The 24,193-nt window shown below is 36.3% G+C and overlaps 1 protein-coding gene across 6 annotated transcripts in view; it reads right to left on the bottom strand.

Annotated features, from left to right (window-relative positions):
- The window catches only part of LOC117435734 (cAMP-regulated phosphoprotein 21-like), an 85,052-nt gene that overhangs the window by 47,820 nt on the left and 13,039 nt on the right, over positions 1-24,193 (bottom strand). For 3 of the 6 annotated variants that reach the window (XM_034059138.3, XM_034059133.3, XM_034059137.3), the window contains exons 2-10: positions 18,331-18,504; positions 16,495-16,723; positions 14,705-14,746; positions 13,053-13,142; positions 8,877-9,006; positions 4,502-4,580; positions 3,683-3,742; positions 2,396-2,536; positions 600-708 (exon numbers count right to left, since the gene is read on the bottom strand). In XM_034059138.3, the coding sequence (XP_033915029.2) occupies positions 600-708; positions 2,396-2,536; positions 3,683-3,742; positions 4,502-4,580; positions 8,877-9,006; positions 13,053-13,142; positions 14,705-14,746; positions 16,495-16,683 (840 nt within the window). In that variant the 5' untranslated portion in view covers positions 16,684-16,723; positions 18,331-18,504. Of the gene's footprint in view, positions 1-599; positions 709-2,395; positions 2,537-3,682; positions 3,743-4,501; positions 4,581-8,876; positions 9,007-13,052; positions 13,143-14,704; positions 14,747-16,494; positions 16,724-18,330; positions 18,505-18,766; positions 18,918-18,948; positions 18,969-24,193 lie in introns of those variants that run through there. The other 3 variants (XM_059012911.1, XM_034059135.3, XM_034059136.3) reach the window with 3 other exon arrangements.

Genomic DNA, 24,193 nt, shown 5'->3' with positions numbered 1-24,193 from the left:
GCTAAACCTAGTCTAAATTACATTCAAATTTTATTTTTATTTTTTTTATATAATAATTAGCAGTCTAAACATCAGCAACCCTAATAAACATTTGGGATTTAAGCAGTCAAAGACCTTTTTATAGAAAATGGAAGAATGAGTGACTGGTTTGTTTTTTAGATATGATTTTCTTTCTGTTTTGGAAATTGATTTAATGCCAATAAACAGGTGGACAAGCCACAGATTGCCACACAAGCTAGCTAAAACAGAAGTGTCGACTTCAATCAAACACTGTACTGTATTCAACTTGATAACTGAAAGTATTTGATGCCCTGCGGCATGAAAATGTGCTTGGAACTGATTTTGTTTAAAATTAATGTAAACCAGTCTTTACTTTTATACCTACAGGTTTCAATAAAAATCATAAACCAGTAGTTTGGTGCAATGCAGCCAAATCAAACAGAAAAACTTGGCACAAAGTGTGTCAGAACAGAAACCATGGCATGCATGTCTACAGAATCTTTAACCACATATATGTATAACTTATCAGTAACAAATAGATTATTACTGCACACCAGACAACGCTTACTATTGGCTACATGCTCTGTGAAAAGGAATACCTGATTGTCTTCTTTATCAATACTGGAGTTGTCTCGTTTCAAGATAAACCTTTTCTGAGATTCTTCACTCTTATCATCCTTTATGTGCTCGCAAAATCTTTCCTCAGGTCTGTTGGCACAGAAGGAGACTGTTACAAAAGCAATGCTGTCAAACGTTAAGAATATTTTAAAATGAATAAATAAATAAAAAACTAAAGTTTATATAACAAGTTAATATTTTGTGTATGTGGATATCTAATACCTGATGTATACTACTTAATGGTTTAAGGAAAAGATAGACATTTGAAGATGATTTCTTTTAGATGCCAATTAATTGTAAAAAGTAATTAGCCACTTTGTTTACTGTTACATTGCTGTTAATTTGTGGTGCCAGTTTACTACATTCTTCTTCATTCTTATGTACATTCATTCTTGTGCACGTTCCCAAAAGGTTTCTGCTAGCGAGACCTATTCTCCCACCCATTTTAAACCTGCTTGTCAGTCAAAACCTGCTTGTCAGTCAAAACCTGCTTGTCAGTAAAACAAACAGATACACCCTTGTTAGTCTGCCCCAGAGAATTAATTATAAAAGGGATTGCCATTGTATTTTTTTCATACACTGATAAAAAGTAAATATCAGATCAGCAGGAAATAGTTCAATTAGTTCAAAACATTTTAGAAAAGGTGCATCGACACACAGTTATTACTTAAATGTGTATCTTTATGCAAGGAGACTATTCGGATAAGGGGATGCATCCTTCCTTAAACAACCTCCTATCCATAATCACATCTGCTCTAATAATAACTATTTAACATATGCTCAGAAAAGCAACTTGCTGTGGGCTATTGAAAATAATAGATGCAGTTCACACCTCCAATTGCACCTAATTACAAAATGCAAAGAACTTTGGAAGTACCAACATATGTCACTGTCACAGCTAGTTTGTGTCCTTTATCCCATCAAGCTTACAGAGACTGCACACCAAGTTAGTTATAAACCTCAAACCATATACTGTATAGAAGTGAAACATGAATAGGGTTTCCAAAAGGTGTGTTATTCAAATTGGCCAAAATTTGATGATGTAACACTTGAATGTCAATTTATAATGACACTGTAACATGTAAATCGTATTACATCTGCATATATATATACTTTTTCTTTTTTTCCAGGAAATGCCGAAATGTTTTTCTAGAAGCATAGAACAAGCAATTTGGCAGGTACTGTGTGTTTATGGCACTTTGCATATCCAGTCATTGAAGTGAGCAGCAGTGCAATACATGTTATAATGTTGTCAGATATAAAAAAAAAAGAATGTCTCCCTGAATCTTCAAATGAGTCGTCTCTGTATCTAGGCATCTGGAAAGAATGGCACACATATTGTACAATGCCTTCAGTGTCTGATTTATGAGGGGCCGTGCCAAAACCACTAAAATAGCAAACCTTGTTGTTCAAGTCATACTCAACATTTCAGTTCTGTTATTTGAAAGTATTTAGGCACTCCACCTGCTTATTTAAACAGTAGATTGATGGTTTAATACATTTTAAAATGAAGCAGTCATTGTCGAAATCAGAACAGGGTGGCAGATTGATTAAAAATAGCACACACATAGTGGCATGCACCCTCAAACAGTATGCCTGGATCTTTTATTGAATAGTGCCACAGAACAGGGAAATAATGGGCGGTATTTCTTTTGTGGAGTCCACCCATAATTATTCATGGATGTCTTATTCACAAAGTAGACACATCATCTCTAATAAGAAATTAGTAAACACTTTCAAAGTTTTAAGACATTTTTCACCAAACATCATTACTTACATTCTGGTATTGCTTGTTTTGTTGATAATAACAGACTTTCCTGTTTGATCGACGTTATGATCCATTCCAAAATAAGCTGCTACCCTGTGTACTAACATCCTGTGGTACGAAGACATTTGTGGAAACTTCTTGTAGTGATTGCTGGAACAGAAAATACAATGCACCTTGGTAAAAAAAAAAAAAAAAAACTGGTGCACTGAAAGTAAATACACTACTAAACAACTACTCATGGAGCATCTCTTAACATCCTTTAGGCTGCTGATAAATAAAAGATGCTACTTAGGGCACACATGATGTGCTTTAACAATTTCCATAATCCTAAGAGACACTTCAACCCCCCCTTAAGTGCTTTTACATTACATTAGATGTGCAATGGATTGGTCATCGTTTGAGAAACTGCTTAGGATGCTTATTGTTCATGCTCTATTAAATATTTGTTAAATTGACAATCATTTAACACATTTAGAAAGATACAGGGTATTAATGCTTGTGACAGGATAGTCGTCTGCCACGTGGGTGTGTGCATTTGCTGCTGAGTGACAGGCAGGACATCGAGATGGAGGTTGAACTTGTTATGCCCTGCTGGCAAACAGGATTTATTTACATATCAACATACTGAACAGATCACGTGACACTATCAGCAATGGAAGAGGATGGTGCACATACAACAGTTTACAAAAACTTTGGTGGGATCTACAATTAACTAATCTTCTCTGTTCTGTCCCCACTAATCTGCTTCGTACACAAGAATTAAACTGTACATTAACGGAAACCCTCTAAAAATGGTATCACAGTTAAGATGTCAAGGGTTTATGCTATGATGGGTTGATGGGTAACATGTGGACATTGCCTTGTACATTTTTATAAGATTTTACTGGTCTTGACTGAGAAACATATTGGTTGTTTATGAACCAACTAATAATTAATGACCAGGCTGCCAACGCAGCTGGTGTTATAATTTCATGCACTGTGCATTAACTTCTGGGCTTGATTGAAATTTTATAAAAGGTCAGTAAATTACAACATCCCATAATAAACACCAGCCTCACTGGGCCATATAAATATAACCACAAGAGAAGGCACCCAAATTAAAAAAAAATAAAATAAAATAAATAAAATAAATGCTTCCAATTGCATTAGGAAATTGTAAAATATATTTAAATGTATTAGCATAAATTGCTGTATCATTTAAAACAGCTCCATATGTGGGAAGTCTTTTAACTTTTGGGATGCTGCTACATAAACCATTAGTTATACAATCGAAATGAGAAATAATGAGCTACTTACTTATTGTCTGCAATAAAATCAATGATCTCTTGCTCCATTTTCAACAGCATCATTCTGTCCCTGTGAACAATAATTAAGATGAATGTGATAGAACTGTGTAGTGCAAAATAATAGAAGGATATTACAGAAGGATTATATATTTTCAGGATATAACCTTTTCTATAGATTGCATGTAGTATTTAGCTGACTGAGATATAATTTATTCTGTATAATGCCTATGTTGTAATAAAGATAGACATCAGTGGTTGCAAACAGTCAATAAGTGGATAAGGGATTAGAAGTAACTACTGCCCCTTTAATTTTTTTATTTCTGCATGGCATATGGGGAATGTGTAATTGATAGGAGAGAGAGGGGTTGTGGGGACTCATTAAATCCAACAGCATTTGCAAGAATCATTAAAAACTTGCTACTAAAGAATTTATAAAAAGAATTAAGGCAAATCCCTGTGGAGCATTCAGTGTTGGCCTGGGTGTTTATTGACAGACATGCATCTACTTGCAATGACTGAATGCTTATAAGGAGTAGGAATAATTATATTCTGAATCTGCAAAGGTTAACAATCTTATCTATTAAAGCTGGTTTCTGCAGCGGTTTGTAAAAAATGCAGTATGTTTTTCATGACAGAAGACAGCGACATTAATATCCCTAGCCCCAGAGTGTTTCCCTTAATATAATACATTATTTCTTCAGGAGGTGTGCATCTTGGGAGATAAATGTTCATTTTTCAGTATGAGGTTTTAATGACCGCCTCTAGTTTTCAGTACATTCAGGCTTTGTCTAAATGTAAGATACAGAAAAAAAAGCTTAATGGATCATACCTGGGGTTATTCTTTAAAGTGTTTACAAGGAATTCATGCAAGTCGATGCCTGTGGAGTCTGTGTACTCCTGGCTGTGATCTGAAACAAAAAGGTTTTATTACTCACATACACATTTTAAATACATATGGTCAATTACTGTATTTTTCAGATTGGTAAATAAACAAATACATTAATTAATTAATTTCTGTACTTTTATTGCATTTGAATCAAAGGGGATATGGTAACAGCTCAAGCTGTATTTTTAGGTCTTTATTTTAAAGAAAAAACATAATTATTATTATTATTATTATTATTATTATTATTATTATTATTATTATTATTATTATTATTAGTCAAACCTGCTTTTTCTTTTGAACAAAGTAACCATACCAGTTACTGAAAGACACTAGTAATAATGTTACGAGAATTTTTTTTCCCCCATAACCTTTAACAGGAACCTATTTAATTTTCTCATTGGTCTGACAGAGCATTTATCTTACAAACTTTTCCATGTGATTAAAAAAAGTATGAAAACTCTGTATAATACTTTGGTTCAGAGTAGGGAACCATAGTTGGAAGTGTACAATTTAAGCACTGTAGCAGTAGTATAAATACAAATAAATATCAATAAAGATGCTGCAGATCATTTCAGATTCTTGCTGGATTGATCATCTCATGTATTCTTTTGTGCGGTAATAATACTTGGAAGCACTTTTTCTACAGCCTACTCATTGATTTTAGTTCAAGAACTATAATTCCTCCTGTTTGAAGGAGCATGAACAATTCAAACCATGTGCAGTTTAGCTGCGCCCTGACAAAATGCATTATTGTCTTTAAAGCTTAGTCTTTAAATCCTAAAGGCCGTTCAGGAAAAAATTAACTTATATCCACAACTACATTGGAATGCTGGCATGTGTATTGGAATTTAATTGCAAACCTATTGGTTTGCTGGCAAATGTATTGGAATGGTATTACAACTCTATTGGTTTGCGGGCATATGTATCATTTTCTTGACAGCTGGCGTATGCATCAGTTTATTTGCAACACCATTGGTTAGCTGGCACATGTATTGGTATCAATTACAACTGTATTGATTTACCTGTGCTTGCACTGGCTTGGGTTGAGTGAAAATGTGTTGGAAAGAAATTAAAAGCAGGCAGAATTTAGATAACCCTGGGCCTTTTAGTTACAAACACAATTATCGGGAAAACATTAAATATATATGTTCTGTATAATACATACATTTTAATTACATTTTCTCAAATATTCATTTTTAAAAAAACTGTATTAATCTTTACTTTTAAGGCATAAAAATGACCACCCAAAATAGCGGGCATAAAACAGAATCAGCGTTTAAGTTTTAGAAGTAAAATTAAAATCAATTACCTATTTTTTCTATATACTGTTGTGATGGAGTGTACCTGTGCTACCACAACTTAGGGGTTGTAGGACCATGGTGAGTGGTTGCTGGCGGCCATTTTAGGACCAACATGGGAGGTCTGGAATCAAAATGGATGCCAGTTTCCAAACAATTGGACAGGTGCAGCTGGTTAAGCTGCAAACAGGGCTGTATACTGTATAAACTGAGGGTGTTTGGGAAGGAAGAGACAGAGGAGTGGGGGTAGAGACTACCAGAAAAAGGACGGGACGGGACGGGACGGGACATGTGGAGTTGAGAAAAATAAACTTAAAAAAAGAAAGGTAGTATTTAAAAACATAGATGGTTTGGTTTTACATGGTAAAAAAAATTAGCCTTCCCTGCCTTAGGCTTAGGTTTTGTTTAAAAGAAACATTGTGTTAGTAAGTGCTCCAAGGGAGTTAGGATTTTGTTTGTTTTGTTCCAGTGTAAATATTGTTTGTAAATAAAAGTGCACAAATCGCACTAAAATATAAATACTGACTGAGAGTTTCTTGGTGCACCCACACAAAAGTGGTGATAAAGCCCCGAGCCATCCTGACAAGAGGAGCTTCATCACACTGTACGTTGATAACACTTTTACTTATTATGTGGGAGTCAATTATTAGCTAAGACTGGCATATCATACTTTTTTTAAAGGAATGCTACACTTTCACAATTGAAAGAGTTAGATGACATATGAAGAGATTTGTGATTATTTTTAGTTAGATAGGTGTGTTTGACATGGTACTGTGCAACTTCGGACTTCACTCAATTAGAAGTTACATCAAGACACCCAGGGAGTCATAAAGAGATTGCACATGGCACGTCAAAATGTAATGGTCCTACTAGGGCGATTCTGTTTTACGCCCGCTATCTTGGATGGTCATTAATACTATTTTTTGTATTTTTCTTTTTTTCTTTTCCCTTGATTTTTCTCCCAATTTTGAATGCCCAATCGCTTTTCTCCTCACTGCAGCAATTCCCCACATGGCTCAGGAGACCCAAAGGTTCAGAGGGCATCCTCCGATCCCACGACCAAGCCAGATTCCTTGTTCACCCAGGAACTTGGATGTCGGCGAGCTACCGACCTGTGGAGGACAAAGGCAGGCCTGCAGGTGTCCGCTCTGAGCTCACTGGGCACCTGGCCAGCAGGGTTCGCTGTAGAGCGATGAGGAGAAACAGTCAGTTTTACCTCCTAACTCACAGGAGCACCAAAGCCAATGCGACACTCCCTTTGGTTCCCCAGCGAAGACCATCCTACTTCGAACAGCCAGGGCGTGAACCTGCGCTGTATAACTCGCCCTGTGCACCATGGGGCTGCGCTTCTACCAAGTGAGACACTCGGGCCTTACTATTGTTTTTTAAATGAATATTTGAGAAAATGTCATTTAAATGTATTTATTATACAGAACATACAGTATATATTTAATGTTTTCAGACCAATGCATACACCAGCAAACAGGTACAAACGCAAGTAAATCACTACAGTTGTAATTAATACCGATGCATACACCAGCTAACCAATAGAGTTGTACATACATTAATACATATGCCAACTAACCAACAGAATTGTACATACATTAATTCATATGCTAGAAAACCAATAGTGTTGTAAATAAACCGATGCATATGCCAGCTAACCAATAGAGTTGCAATACCATTCTAATACATTTGCCAACAAACCAATAGGTTTGCAATTAAATTCCAATACACATGCCAGCATTCCAATGTAGTTGTGGATATAACGAGTTAATGTTTTCCTGAACGGCACCTCATAAAGTCCACAGCGCTCCCTGTTGTTTGTTTATTGCATTTTCTTTCTTCTGTCACCTGGTGGCAGGACTAATGAAGTGCAGCTGATTCAAAGCTGGTCAGGAAAAATATGACTGCAAAGCTGTGACATTTTTGCATTACCGCACTGAGTCTCGCGACAGGTAAATAGCTGTCCGTGGCTACCACTATAAACATATATTAAATGGCACCTGACCAAACGTCCCCTTTCAATAAACCTTGGTAGTCACTGCTATCATCTCAGGCTTCCAAAGGACAGGTTTTTTTGTACTGAATATGTATTGTCTGATTTCAACAAAAGAACTACAAGGAAACATCATGTCTCATGCAAACATAATACAAATAAATTATGTAAAAAAACTGTCAAAACTGCTCCAACACGTACTGTGTTTTTTTGCCCCTCAAGCTGAATTGAAATTGAATAGTAAAACACAGCTTTATTTAAGCGATTATAGTCCTCATCACAAAGTTTCACAAGTGCTATTACACCCCCCACATACACAGACACTCAAACTGGAAGCCCACACATATATTCCCCCTAAAGCTCTGTTTCAAAGTGCTGTACTATTTCCATATTCATTACAAAGCTAACAACCATACATGTGCATACATTTGCATGAATATAAAGTATACATAAAGGCATTCAGAGGATGAACTACAATTCTTGAGAAACTAAGAGTAGTTCATTGACTAAGGGGCTGATTCCATTTGTTTAAAAAAAAAAAATGAAGTTCCATTTTTAAAACATAATGAAGTAGAACAATGTAGAACAACATCTATTAGGACTGAGCTACAACACGATTGATTCTACCTTGCATAGGTTTATTTTATTTTTAAAAATGCATTCCCCCAGCTATGAAGTTAATTGAATTAGGCTTTTAAATGGAGCTCTTTATGAACAAGCACATTAGCGTAATGGTTTTGGATTTATTAAAGCAGAATATTCTGATTGTAGGGATTATTTACGTTTTAATTTTGCTATCCTTAGCTGGTCTAAAACCTCCAGATAAATAATTATATTAATTTACATTTAAACATATAAACAGTAGGACCCCCAAAGTGTGTACAGGTTATTAACTAAAATGCCTCATACAATTAACAATATTAATATTGAAAGCCAATACAGAGGCTATCAAGTGTTAACATATCACATGTGAATCGCTACTTTTTTCTTTTTAAGGAAATGAAAATAATTCAAAGCTCACCTTTTGATAACATTTTGATTTTTGGTTTTTCGTTGGATTTGCCTTTCTCTTTGTTTTTGTCCTTTTCCTGCTCTCTGTCCCCTTCATCTTTACTGGGTTTGTCAGCCGAGCTGGTAATTTGCAATGAATCCTGCAATTCCCAAAGAGATATGAGTTTCTGGGTTATAGCTGACTTGCTGTGTGACCCTGGGATTTCCAGTGGCCACTGGCGTACTGCAGGAACAAAAATTTGAATATTTGGAAAAACACAGCTTGAAATGTATTCAAAAAATGACCATGTTCATAATTGTTCATATAACATAACAGGGTTCTCCCCAGGAATTCTGTATAGCTGGGTGGCAGAGCATTATAGCTGGGAGCACTTTTAACAGAAAAATAAAATTGCCTTACCTTAAATATACAATAAGACAAAGAATTTGAATAACAATAAGAAACTGAATAATGAATAATAAGCCACCTAAATTCGTACACAGGCTACACGGCTTCATTTACCCGCTGATCCTTTGAGATATTTTTTGTGCTTCTGGCAGAGCTTGCACATCATACCACCCAATTATTTGCTGTAAAAAAGCCATTTTCATTTTTTTCCCCACATATCATACCCACTATCACAATGGCCCCTCTTGCGGTTCTTCTAGTTTGCTTTCTACAAGTAGGGTGATCGACCAGAGCGTGGTCGGGTTCTGCCCCTATGAGAAGGACAGTGTGTGTGAATTGCGAATGCAGCAGTTTTGAAATCGATGTAAGACTATCCCAGTAATAATCAATTGCAAAACAAATATATTTTTTAATACAACGTTTTGTCCACTACACATCTGTCTTAAAATATTTAAGTATGTTTGAGTAGTTTTATGTTTACAGAGCTCTAAATTCACTACATATCGCAAAAAGACAATGAAACCTGTATTAATCTTTCTTTGGATTGCACAATTCACCATTCAGCACAAAAAAGCATACTTTTCTAAGTGGGTTTTATTGTATAACAGTTTGTTTTTAAGACAAGCGGCAATGGCGTTTCCAGACTTAGATGCGGCACCGTGTCTGGAGCGCACTCTTTTGCAGGTTACTTAATTTTAAAAAAAACACATATCATACTACACATACAAATTGCATTAAAATAAACTTAATAGATTTTAATCTTTCTGAATCTCAGTTTCCACATTATTCTGACGAACATAAAAAAAATAGTTTAAACATTTTGGGCCAGTATTTTGAAAATGATTCCAAACTCTCAAAAATGATATAACTGGTTAGTGCAATGTGTCCGGAAGACACACCTCTTTGAATTATTACCATATGAGGTGTGGTTTTGTAAGATATTTGGGTTGGATTAAGTGACGCGCTTTAGGTTTTTACAGGCGTCCAGTCGAAGTTCCCTTCCTCTGAGACAATGACAATAACAAGTGCTGCTGCTGTGAGTGTTAGAAGGCGCCAAACAGTGATAAGGGGAAGCAGCATTCCTCTGTGCAAAACGTGTTGTGTCATTATTAACAAATGGGGTGATGCATGAGATCTATACATTTGCCAGTATTAGTAACGAGACAGAACGATATGTAACTCTTGCAGTTTATAACATCTTAAATTGTAAGTTCAGTATTTCAAATGTGCTATATGCACATATATAAATAACATGATCCGTGTGTGCAGAAACTCCAGTAAGAATGTGTGGGATACATTTAAAAAGCACATTTTTACTTGCAAGCAGTCGCGTGGTTGACACAGATGTTATGACTGGTCAAACGTCACAGGGCAGCTCAGATAGTGCAGACACTCACAGGGCTAGTAGTAGTAGCATTGATACAATTCACAGTGGATCTGATTCTGCAACTATGCTAGACCATTTAAATACATGGATTTGTAATACAGAAAGTAAGTTAAAACATGTGGAAGACATGACTTTGCAATGCACAGATTTAGTTTAAATTGGATTACATACAAAAATGTGTGTGTGTGTATATATATATATATATATATATATATATATATATATATATATATATATATTCACATTACCTGCTTTTTCAGTGGCAAATGCATTAATCCAATGTTGTATAACATTCTTTACAAATTATTAATATGTAAAACGTTGTTATTATGACTTTTTGACACTTAAGAAATACTACAAAAAATTATACTTTTGTAACAGACAAATAAATGCCCTTTAAAACGTGCTATAATATGTTACTTCTCTGTATATTATAAACAAAACCCATGCATTTAAAAATGCCGCCTATGCATATTTTTGCAGTACAGTCTGTCTCTGTGCCACGCCCTCCTGGCAGTCTTGGCAGAGTGACAGATGTATTGTTAGGGGTAGGCTCTAGCATAATATATATATATATATATATATATATATATATATATATATACTGTATATATCTTTCAATTTATCACAACCTAGCTTGGAATGAATTTTTCCAATTAAAAGTTTTCATATTTTAGTCACAAATCTTTTATTTTTTTAAATTTTAAATTCTAAGCTAAAGTCAGTAGAGTGGAAAACTTAAATCCAAGATGGCCACCAGGTAGTAACTATAGTTGAATTTGGCGCGTAAAAAAGATTTTTTAAACATTTTAAAACTTTTTAAAAATATATTTTATTTTCAGATATGTTTAAATTAAGAAAAAAAAACTATTGATAATAACCTATTTGGGGTTTTGTTTGTTGAAATCTAGAAAAAAAAACATTTGCCCACCCTACTGCAAGTTGCTCGCATTGACTATATCGGGCTGCTCTTTTTCATATTCTACAGTTTAAATTCTACAGTTAACGTTTCAGCATCTCAAAGTGCTTAGAACGGAAACCCCACCCTTTAGCTCTCTAACTGGTTAAATCTAGTGTCAAGATGTAACACAGCAAAGCGGCTGCCATGTGGTGGGCAGCTGGGAGGCTGCAAAGGCCTGGGGAGAACTGCATAATTTATAAAGGACTGTATTAAAAAAAATACATAATGTAAAACAATGCAAAATGATAACCAACACACTGTACAGAAGAGTGTTTCTCTCCTTTCTTTAAATTAATAGGCATTTCAGGCTGTCAGACCATGTAATGACCATGGATCTATAGAGTAAGACTGAGGTAATTATTGGGTAAAACTATAGTTTGAACTGTTTGAATAAGCTCTTTTGTCCAGATAACAACCCATCACAATGTATTCATTCTGCAGTTATGACTCCTTGGCAAACCAACACAGACTACTGGCTTTCACAGAGGTCTACAAAGCAACCTCTTTATGGTTGCAGCACATGGTTGCATTCAGTGGATACAGTTTGGTTTAACTGGTAGAGCGAGGGGTACCAAGTGCAGGTGTAAAGTTATTTTATGCTAAGCTTCTGACTCACTTGATGGTGTAAGCACAGCACCACTGAAACAAATCTAATTTATTTCACTGTCTGCACACAACAAAAACAAACACAAAAAATAAGCTTACTGTGCCTATGATCTTTATTTGTTGAAGAACAAGGCTTTCTTTGTCATTATGGTTTTGTCTGTTATGACATTTTTTTTTCAACACTCTCAACTCAACAACTAACCATTTTTATAACAACCCAGTAGAAGCCTAGAGATACCAAAATGTGACTTCCAAGTGGATGTGCTTTTTACAGAGCTAAATGTAGAGATGGAACAACGTATTATTGAACAGCATGGCTTTTATCTTGTGGGCTTTCATCACACATTAAATGATCAATTAATTGTCCTGGTGCCGTCCTTGAAGCCTCACACCTTAAGTAAGCATTATATTACCAACACATGCATGTTTTCTATTGTATTTCAAGGTTTTTGCAAAGGTTCTTGCTCTTTAATGATAACGTTTTCTCAAGGCATATACTGTATGTGTATAATAATATGCACATACACATTTTGAAGGCTTTCACGAAGTCTACATTTTATTGCATCATCCTTTTGAATAATTAGAAAACTGATTAGGAAACTGGCTGTTGATTGCACTTGTTGCTAAACAGGTTGACGGCTAAATGGACAGACAGATAGACAGACAGACAGACATACATATTGACAGTCACAGATAGGACAGAAGTGTCCCGTATAAATAGCTTCACAAATACACCTACAATTGCACTGAGGAGTTACCCAGAAAGGCTTTCAGACCTTGTGTGCCCTTGAATCACCTTGGCACCAGCTCCCTGTGCTGCTGGATGGGGAAAGGGGAGCCTTACCTGATTATCCTCAGCACCATCTGTGGTTGGAGGCAGGGAAGACTCTTCACACACAGCAAGACTCCGCACCAGTTTACCTTTTGCTCCCAACTGCAACAAACAAAAGCAACCATATCATTTGCTGGGATCGTACAGTGTCTTAAACAGCAGCTGTCAGATTTTGAGGATGAAAAACGGTCTTATAACCCACTCAGAAACATTCTCGTCAGGAGACTATACTGCTGCTACTGCAATACCAACCACAGGGAAAGCAAAATGCATGGCCTCAATAAAAGAAAGTACTCTCACTAAATTTAGTCAGACTGCAGTTGCATTGGGAATTTAGGAAGAAAAACAGCCAAGGAGCAGTCACAAGCCTGAACAAATAAATCCAAATTCTGCTGTGCAGGGAACTTAAGTATAGCTAAATATTTACGGATGCAATTTATCTCTCATTGGATAGTTTGGTGTAGACCTCTCAGCTGAAGATAATGAATAATAAAAAAAATAAAGTAAGCAACCGACATAATTTACTTAATTAATTATAATTTACTTCTTAGCAGACGCCCCCATGATATCACGTTATTTTTACATACAATTACCCATTTATACAGTTGGGTTTTTACTGGAGCAATCTAGGTAAAGTACCTTGCTCAAGGGTACAGCAACAGTGTTCCCCACCTGGGATTGAACCCACAACCGTCCGGTGAAAAGTCCAAAGCCCTAACCACTACTCCACACTGCTGCCTACATAACAACTAGTAGAAGCACAGGGCGTGTTCTTTACACGTATAGGGAGGGCATGATGACTAACAGCAAGGAAGGACTACATAACAGGTGTTCTGCCATTTATGCCACTTGCATCCTGCTATTTTTTTTTTTACATTTATACGCATTACATGTCCATTGGCTGAAAGCACAGTAACATGGCTGTGATACTGCTCCAATTGTTCTCGTAATAGTTAAGCTTTATTTCTAAATGTTACATAAAGGTAAACAATGCAGTATGGTATTCTAAATAATCAAAAGTAATTTGCCAAATTCATATACCAGTAGAACCGTAGAGCCTTATTTTTTACATACTGTATAGTGTATGGAGCAATCTGGATTTAAAGTGCTCTTAACTTTACATCACTAACCAGCATAATTTTAAATCCAGTATAGTATGTAGAACACATATCAATGGTGTTAAGGTTTAAGTTTATCTTGAAGTATAACATGTAATAATCAACAAATGCTATTAAATTATAATATTCCAATCTATTTGAGTATCTTTTTTTAACCCCTTCCCTGTCCTGCTGTAATAAAAGGCACAGCTTCAACTATTCTAGTGCAGGGAGATTACCTTCATTGTGAATTTATGAAAAGGCTCATAAAAAGAAAAATGCTGATAGGAATTGATAAAAACTTCCTGCTGTATCTGACGCATGGGGGCTGGGTGGAGTTGCAGTCCAGAGGTGCACACAGAGATGTAAAATGCATTTACATAGCAAGATGTGCATGACAGCCTAAAGCAAGACTATACATAATTCACCCTATCAAGAAGCCAGATACATACAAACACTGCTGTATACTGTAGATATGTGCAACAGTCAATCAACCACGCGCATTCACATACCTTTCCCCCACCAACCACACTGGCTTAACATTCACACACTTTAGGGTAACCCTACCTTGGGTCTTTTTTTCTGTTGCCCCTGGTTTACCCCTCGTTTCTGTGACAGCAAACAACAAACAGACGTCACTCAGTGGATGAAAATGACAGCACATGTGTTTACATTTATTTACTATGTTGTAAAGTCTGAAGCAGTGCTTGAAATGGGGCGGTACTCACCGGTACTCACCGGTACGGAGTCCCGCCACTTCTGAATTTAAAACATTTGAGTAGCACCTTGGTCCTTATCACTGACTATTATTAATATTATTATTATTTCTTTCTTAGCAGACACCCTTATCCAGGGCGACTTACAATTGTTACAAGATATCACATTATTTTTACATACAATTACCCATTTATACAGTTGGGTTTTTACTGGAGCAATCTAGGTAAAGTACCTTGCTGAAGGGTACAGCAGCAGTGTCACCCACTGGGGATTGAACCCACAACCCTCTGGTCAAGAGGCCAGAGCCCTAACCACTACTCCACACTGCTGCCCCAGACTATCTGTCCATTTTCTTTTCCAAACTGTCAGCTGCATTTATGTGACACGTTACTTTGCTGTCCCGGCATCAGCTGCAATATTTATGTCACAGCAGAGCATAGACTGCAACTCCCAGAGTGCATTACAAAACAACTGCAACACCCAGAGTGTATTGCAAAACAACTGCAACTCCCAGAGTGCATTGCAAAACAGAGCGGGGGAATTTATTTTGAATGGTCCAGGTCAAGCCGCGATTAGACGCAGTACTGATTAGATGAGATGAGCTGGACAGGGAGAGATGGAAAGAGAGACAGCTGGGCAGGGTGCCTGAGAGAGAGAGAGCTGGACAGAGAGACACATAGAGATGGAAAGGGAGAGAGAGAGAGATGTGCAGGGAGACAGATATAGAGGTGGTAAAGGAGCCTGAGAGTACTGTGAGTACCACCACTTTTTTCTTTTCATTTCAAGCACTGTTCTGAAGGTACTGTAAGAATGGACCTAGGCTACAAAGAAGATCCAAATGTATTACATCAGCTTTACCCCCAACAAAAAAAAAGATAATAACAATTATCTATAAGCTACAGAAGTATGTGGCTAATTTATATAACATAACTCCCTTTAAGCAGCTACTGCTAGAAGAATATATATTTTAATTTTTTTTTACCATTATGTTCTCTCGTGTTTGCCCAGTAATAAATATCACCCCACATGTTGAACCTGACCCAACTTAATATCCAGAAACAGACATAAAAAAGAACTACAGGCGACTCAGTATCTGTAAGAACAGGTCATAGGAAGAAATAACAGCGAGACAGATGACAGAATGTTTCCAAAACACTAATAAGGAAAGAAAATTCTATTGAAATGGTTATATATTCATTTGCATTACAGTTCCCCATTAAATGGTAAATGTTTATCTGATTTTTGAAAAACTGTTTTTGTTTTGTATGTTCAACATGCTTTGGTCAGATAACAATAGAAATAAAACAATGATTTGTTATGCTCTGCAATAAATACACACAACATTTAACTTCTAAATAATGATTGTGTTATTATATTTATAGTTATTTTAACTGTATCAATTTTTAACTCAGGAAATCTGTTAACCCTATAAATAACGTCTTGTAAAACCACAATAAACAAACATGTGTATAGAATATATAAATACATTTAAAAATAGCAGTTGGATTCCTGACACTTACTGCATAACTTTACTGTAACATTAATAATTACATGTGTGAAAACAAAGACATTGTAACATGTCACCACCAGCAGAGTCTGAGCCATTAAGCACAAAAAGATTCCCCTGGTCCCTCTCTCACCTGCTGCAGTTCTGCCTTGTCACTTTGCACCGTCTCCTCCTTTTCCTTCTCGCTCTCATTCTCCTCTACTTCCAGGCTCCCGGTTCGGACATACCGGTCCGGGGAGGTCAGGTAGCCTTCATTCTCCTGCTCGCAACTGACAGCTTCTTCCACTGCCTCTTCTTGGTTCAATTTGTCTTGCTCAGACATCCTCACGGGTATAAATTAAACGCCAACAAGTCACACTGACCTGAAGGGTAGGTACATATTAAAAAAAAAGAAAAAAAAGAAAAGAAATAACATGCAATAAATAACATTAAAAAAAATCCCGCGAGCGAATTGTCTCAGTTACGTTCAGCAGGCACAGGGGGAGAGAGCGCAGCAACAGATGGAAAAAAAAGGGACCATTGGCCTCTGCCGTATTATCATGTTATGACGACCTTGTGTACTGGAGTGAATTCCACAGATGAGTAATTCAATTTTAAAAAGTAATAATTCCCACAAACGACATAAATAAATAAATCTGGTAATAAAGTCATGGGTCAAAATTATTCTGGGCATCAAACTGACAGCTATGCTCTCTGGGTCCCTTGTTATGTCGCTATGCCGCATATCTGAACTAGGACAGACTTTTGCTAAATCCTAAAGACAGTACAGCAATCATGGTTGTGTGTTCCAGATACAAAAACTCACAAACACCTCTGTCTTTATTATTATTATTATTATTATTATTATTATTATTATTATTATTATTATTATTATTATTATTATTAGATACTTCAAGGAGATCAACAGCGTGCTAAAATGTCATGAATAATTTGTTTTAGCTCAAGCCAACCGAAACTTACGTTTTCAAAAACAATGCCTTATTAATATGCAACATCCGGTTTCATGTGATTTAATTAGGTTGCAGGCTGACATTTATATCGACTCTCATGCAGCACAAATTCAATACATTTAAATAGCTACATGTCCAACTTACGACATTCTGTAAATAATTAACATTTGACAGAAAACAAGCTAAAACGTAATACTACTACGACTACTACTACTAATAATAATAATAAACTGCTTTATTTATCTTGTTGTCACATAAGTACAAATCTCATGGCAAGCATTATTTTCGATACTGTTTATTTTGTCTATATGTCCAAAACTTACAAAAAAAAATAGTTTAAAACGAGCCTCATCAGGGAATCGCGTCTTGTCTCTCCAAAATAGTATTTATTATTTACAACAATAGTTTTTAGGGCATTTCTCCTATCTACAGCTATGGAAAAAAGTTTTGCATCCCCCTATAGAATTAACTAAGTCAAATGAAACCTATTGAATAATGTTATGTTGACATTGAATTACATACCGCTTTGTAGTTTTCCAGACACTTCCAAAACTGATAGAAATTGAAAAAAATTTGACATTTCGAAATCTAACATGAAATACTGTACCACTAATATGGCTTCCGTTAGACTTGTGCAATATAAATAAAATATCTAAATTATGTTCATATATATATATATATATATATATATATATATATATATATATATATATATATATATATATATAACATTAGTTTAGAAATTAATATTAAATTATCTTTTAAGTTTAATGATACTATACGCAGTGACAAGACACAGACCAATTCCATTTGTAATTCCATGCTATCCAGTAAATACCTATTAATAATTTTAAAAAATGACATGCATTATTCAGTTAGACATGTTCTGCTTTATTACCTTCTATAGAATTAAATTAGGTTAATGCTTAAAGTATGCTTTCCTTGGTTATCCATAATAGAGATCCAACTGCATATTATCCAGTAACAGTTTCAAACTATAACAAATATTAAATAAGTACCTTCGGTGTGGATTTTCAGTTTTGGTTCTTGATGCTTTTCTAGATGCTTCTTTAGCTGATGGGTAAAATCCTCACGGGTGGTCAGTGAGTAGGAGAGTCCCATGTCCCCATTAGCAGTCCGGAATTCCAACCTCTGTGCTAGTCCTATAGCTAGTATGACAGACCACCTTCATTCTGCATTGAAAAACAAAACAAAAAACAACAACTATAAAGGGTGAATAAGAATAAATAATGGCGAAGAAGTTTGGTCCTGATTTTCCACAACACACTAATGACCAGCTTCAAGCTTCACTTCCACAGCTTGATTCAGCACCACCTGTCTCAAACTGGCTGCTTCTTCTCCGCAATGAAGACTGGAGCCGGCTGTTCCAGTTATAACAGCTCCTACGCAACGATCTAAAATTAATAGATGCATTATCCACCGAAGATTACTCACTTAAATTTGAACCTTTTAAAAGATATTTTTTAATAGTAACCCTTTATTGTATATTCAGTTTACACTGCAGTCGCCCACCCTCCATTCACATTTTGCAAACCCATGTTGAATATTTTGAAATGCCTTTTGTCTCAATTTAAGGAACTCTAACATCACGCGATCGTTTCATACAGACACTTCACCTCTGTGTATTCGTGATGTGCATTCACGCAGAGTGCTTCCTAGACACAACCAGGCATGGTGCCAACTGTGACCTTCATCCCCTGGAAATCATTGGCGGTCTGTCAACTATTTTACTCACGTCAATAAAAATAAATAACCAACTGTATATGCTCTCTATCTGTAATATACGGAAGATGTATTATTATATATAGCCCATGACAAAATGCATCAGTAAAGTAGACAATCAATAATAATAATAATGAGACTTTCAGATTGTGAATACCTGTAGTTATTTCTGAGTAGGTTACAGGACTGCCCCTTAAAAAAAAAAAAAAAAGAAAAAAAAAACGAGTTGAAAGGTCACAGCGCACTGTAGAAACGGGTTTCAGAAAGACTGAAGACAGAAAAAAAGACCAAAAATAAAACTGAGAAACCTCTAGTTGATCTACAGATTTCAAAAATATTTTAACCCAGTCTGAAGTATTTTGTTGCGCTATGTTTTGCTTTGGAGAAAAAAGCATTTATTTTCAAATAGAATCAGTGTATTAATGAATCATTATTTTATAACGTTTGCAACGTTACTTTTTGGGTTAAAAAATAAATTAGCAAGACCTGAATATGAAGATCACAACAGAGGGTTACAGTATCAGGTAGTGATCAAACGATTACAGTAGTTTAATAATTACATAGTCATTGCTGTCTGTGCGTCAGATAAGGTAACAACTTTCAAAAGCGAAGATGTACGGTAAAGAAAGACTGTTCTACAGTGCGGCAAAGACACCACTCGAAACGAAACGAGTGGTATGTTTTCTTTTTTTTATAGTGTAGCCTATATTTTGACATTTGAAAAGTTACCAAACAAACTTAAATTTGGTTGTGTTATTTATACTTTAAATAGGTTCTTGACCTGTTCAACCATGCATCGATCTAACTTTATCGCCTGGTTCATTTCACACCAATCACAAAACATTTTTGCCATTTCTTTATGGAATTTGAAAATAACTAAAAGGAAAGGAGTACTAACATATGACCATCAAGGGACAGATATGTCAAATGCGTATTTATTTTAAAATGTCAATTTCAACGCATTTTTATTTAGTACACTATGCCCCATAGAATCTGCTTCTTAAAAAGCAACCCACATTAATAAAATATCAACATATTCTAAATACCACCTGGACTTAAGCAGAATGTGCAATTAAACTGCTGAAGTGCAGTTTATCTTCCTAAAATCTGCAGGATATTTTTCTTTGCAGGTCATTAAATTATTTATTAAGCACATACTGTAGTTATAGCCCTTGCCAAACAGAAGATGAACAATTAAAATATGAAGAATAAGCATGACTGCATTTCCTAAATTAGCTGAAAACACTGCTTCAGCATTAATAAAAAAAAAGGTCCCTCACGTGCTTTTCAAATGGCATTCTCTAGTATTGAATTTAGGTTTTACTTCACTAAACTAATTAGGGTGACATGGAGGAATGTACTGGTAGATATATTATCAGAACTGCATATCAGGGCATATCTTTTTTTTTTTAAACACCTTTTTCAGAAAGCAGTCCTGCTGATCCATGCTTATTAATTCCCTTAATAACTACAGTATGAGAAAATAAACCAAATATATTTTTTACTTCGCCCGCTCTCCATAGGAACTGTTGCTGCAGTCCTCGATTTCTAAGACCAAAACACATCTCCACGTAACTTGGTGCCTCCTATAGATTTTTTGATGTCCATTAATGGGATACAGTATGTATTGATATTCCTGAGAAACAAAATGATATCTGACTAAAGCAAATATAAGTGCAATGACAATATTTATCCACAAGGGATAAAGATATGTGTAATGTAATAATGTGTTCCGCTGTATCGGCAAGTGTAACACGCAGAGGCTGGGCCTAAACTGCCAACTTTATGGCTCGCAAGTGAACTTCCCTGAAACTATTGCCACGTTTCCATCTGCCACTGGGACTGACTTGAATGCGGCTTGAAATCAGGCTCCATCAGCAGCACAGTGAGATCAGATCGATTTCAGTTGGGACTGTCAGCCCCACTTTGGATTGCAGGTTGGCAGAACTCGATCTCTTCAACTCGCACTGATGGTGGAAGGTAACAGATAAGCATAGAATGCGATAGGTTTTAAATCTCTGCAGATTACAGAAAAAATATGTAGGCAGAACTTGAGGGCTGTGAATATAATATACTGTTGGAAATATCGGCGCTTGGTGACAAAAATGTGACATACAGGAGATCTTGTGAAACCTCTGACTTCACACTGGATTGTAGAGAGCAGATGGAACTGGCGGCAGCCCCTGTGCAATATTGGAACAATTGAGATTTTACAGACTGGTTTTATGGGGCAGATGTAAATGTAGCTCAGATCCTCTGTGAAGCAAAAACCACTAAACAACACCAGTAAATGATTGGAAGCTGTGCACCAAAAAATCCCAGATCATTTCTAATAAGTTTAACTGACTAATGTTCTGTGTCGAGGATAGAAGGCACAGCTCATGATATCCTTAATGAGATTTTCTGTTGATTTTCTGGTTGACTTAAGAACCATAGTTCTACTATCAGGCAAAAAAAAAAACCATCGACATCAGTTCAACATCCACTTTACAAAAATATTAACACAATAATGTGCTGCTTCTTTTCTGCATGAAGTAGTGATGATCTCTGTACTGAAAAAATCTCTGGGACCCACACGCAGTCACTCAAGAGTAGATTAGAATCGGCATAGAGATTTATTTTTTTTCATGGCACAGTGGCCCTGTTCAATTTGTCTTTTCTGTTAAAAAAATGCAAGACCCCATAGTGGAAGATAACTCTTACAGCTTGTGTCTATCAAGCATTGCGGATGACTGGCAGTGTAGCAAACAACAGTCTAATAGATACCTAGCTATCTTATTCCCTTCAACAGAAACCAAGTAGAGAAACCCTACTTTAGAAGCAGAAAGCATTTTCCTTTTACCAAAAAAAATCACCCTGAATAGTCTTTTGCATCTACAATCTAGGGGCAAGTTTCCTTTTAAGAGGAATGATGAAATTATCTTTAATAAAATAATAATACAGCAAACACAATATTTAGTAACCAAGTACAATAGCTGCTTAAACATCCCAATAAAAGCAGTTCAAACTTAAGGAGCCACCTGGTATGGGTTAAAATATCCCCCAGTGGATGTAAGAAAGTGGTATTTCTTACTGAATTGTTTATTATATCTACTGGTGGCACAGTGTTGCTGGGGACATGTTAAACCAAACGAAAATCATCATTGACATTAATTAGGAATTATTTTCTCAATTGATCATGTGTGGAACATGCTGCATAGTGCAATTTCAGTGTCCGATTTCACAGTGTTCAAGCTACAGATACAGAGCCTACATAAGCTTTCAGATGCCCTGGGAAGGAGTGGCACTGACTGCCTCAAGTCTGGGGCGCAGAAGGATCATGAGAAGGAGATGTCAGGCCGATGTTCGTGTGGCAGGTGGACTTGCTATTATGAAGAATGTTTGGACAAGAAAACATTATATTTAGAGTATGTTCACTTCCACGCAATTACAGCAGTCTAACATTTACTGCAATTTTTCTTCATTCTTAAATAAAGAACAATGGTTCAATGGGTCTGGGGTTATTTTGTTCATACAAACACTACTCTTAATGTAAGATCTGAGCAAATTTTGAGTAGTAAGTACAATGAGAAAATGTAGTAGTGCAATGTATCCAAATGTATGTGATCATGTCACATGTCATGTCATCCACTAGACTAAGCTACCTGAGGTGTGTGCAACTATTCAGTCATAATCAGGGGGAAGCAGAAGGATCTCCTTGACTTCACAAGGGGCAGTATAGAGGCTGCTCATCAGCGCAGTGATTGAATTGGTCAGCATGTTAACAAAAACAATCAATGAAAAATACAACAAGCAGGTCATGGCAGATCCAACCCAAATCACAGAAACCTTCAACACTGGACAATACACACCTGCTTCCAACTGATTAATTGACCAAGGGCTATTTGTGTTCAAGGTGCAAGTGAAATGGCATTATGCTGACAATGGGAGTAGTTTGGCGCTCTAGATAAGCCGTTATCATGTTTTACACGCTGTAAAAATGTGAACTATGTTTGATATTTATATTTAATGCATACAGAATACACATAGCAATTTTGCTGCACAGCTTAAGTTTGTTTGTTACCAAGCTTTAATGTACTTTGTTGGTTCCCGGTGTCTCAATGGTCAATTGTGAATATACTGCATGCAGTAGCTAGAGAACGGATCACAGACATGCTGGGACAGCTAATTGTAGCCTGCCTGGGAATTGCCAGAAATACATGACCAAGAAATTCGGGCTTTCATTTAAAAAGAAAAAAAAAACGTACAGTTGAATCCACTCACTTGCCATGCGTGTTTGTGACTGGTGAACAAGAATTCTTGATTCTTAGGTTTTCTCTGAGCCATCTTAGTCCTCTTCAACCTAAGCTACCAATTTATCTATCTGTCAGCTGAATTTTTGGAAGGTAAATCTACATAGTAAATACAATATTCTGTGTTTGGAGAGTCGGGATGCTTTTTTTGCTATAGCAAGGCGATCAATAAGAAATACAATGTTATGGTGTGGCGGAGTGTCCCGCCCCTATTTATTATTATTTGTATTTTTGTTTGCGGCGCGGGTAAAAGCGCCGCGTCTTTTATTGTTATATTTAAAAACCTCGTGAGGATGCATGGCTGATCAGCTACTGATTATTTAACTAGCTGACAGTCATGCATCCTTACCAAACACGTGCAGACTCTGGCCGGGGGATAATAAGATAATTACCAACTAGTTAAATCCCTCGGCCAGAGTATATAAACCAGCAGCACTCTGCACTCGGGGGTGGAGTGTTCGAGAGTGGAGAACGGGAGAGAGAGAGGAAGAAAACAATTGCTAAAACGTGCTGGAGTATCCAGCACGAAACTTACTTGTTTGTTTATTCGTTCGGCCCTCGTGCCCTTTTGTTTGGTGTTTTGTTAAATCTTTTGTTTTTGTTTTGTTTATTAAATACGCTGAGTGCACCAGCACTCAGCTTCAACCGCCCATCCACTGTTTTGGTTTGAGTTACTTCCTGGTCCGTGACGTCATCCACATCACCACTGCGAGCCAGACTGCCACATATGGTGTCCTGCGTGGGACAAACAACGCCTCCAACAGCCGGACCAGGAACAGCAAAGGAAGTTTTTTTCGTGTTCGTTTTTTCAAATAGTGTTTTTTGTGTTTGAAAAAAAAAAAAAAAA

The sequence above is a fragment of the Acipenser ruthenus genome, chromosome 3 (genome assembly GCF_902713425.1).
Source record: "Acipenser ruthenus chromosome 3, fAciRut3.2 maternal haplotype, whole genome shotgun sequence".
NCBI classification, from domain to species: Eukaryota; Metazoa; Chordata; class Actinopteri; order Acipenseriformes; family Acipenseridae; genus Acipenser; species Acipenser ruthenus.
Note: the sequence above shows the minus strand (reverse complement) of the source record. Positions and strands in the feature narration are given on the sequence as shown.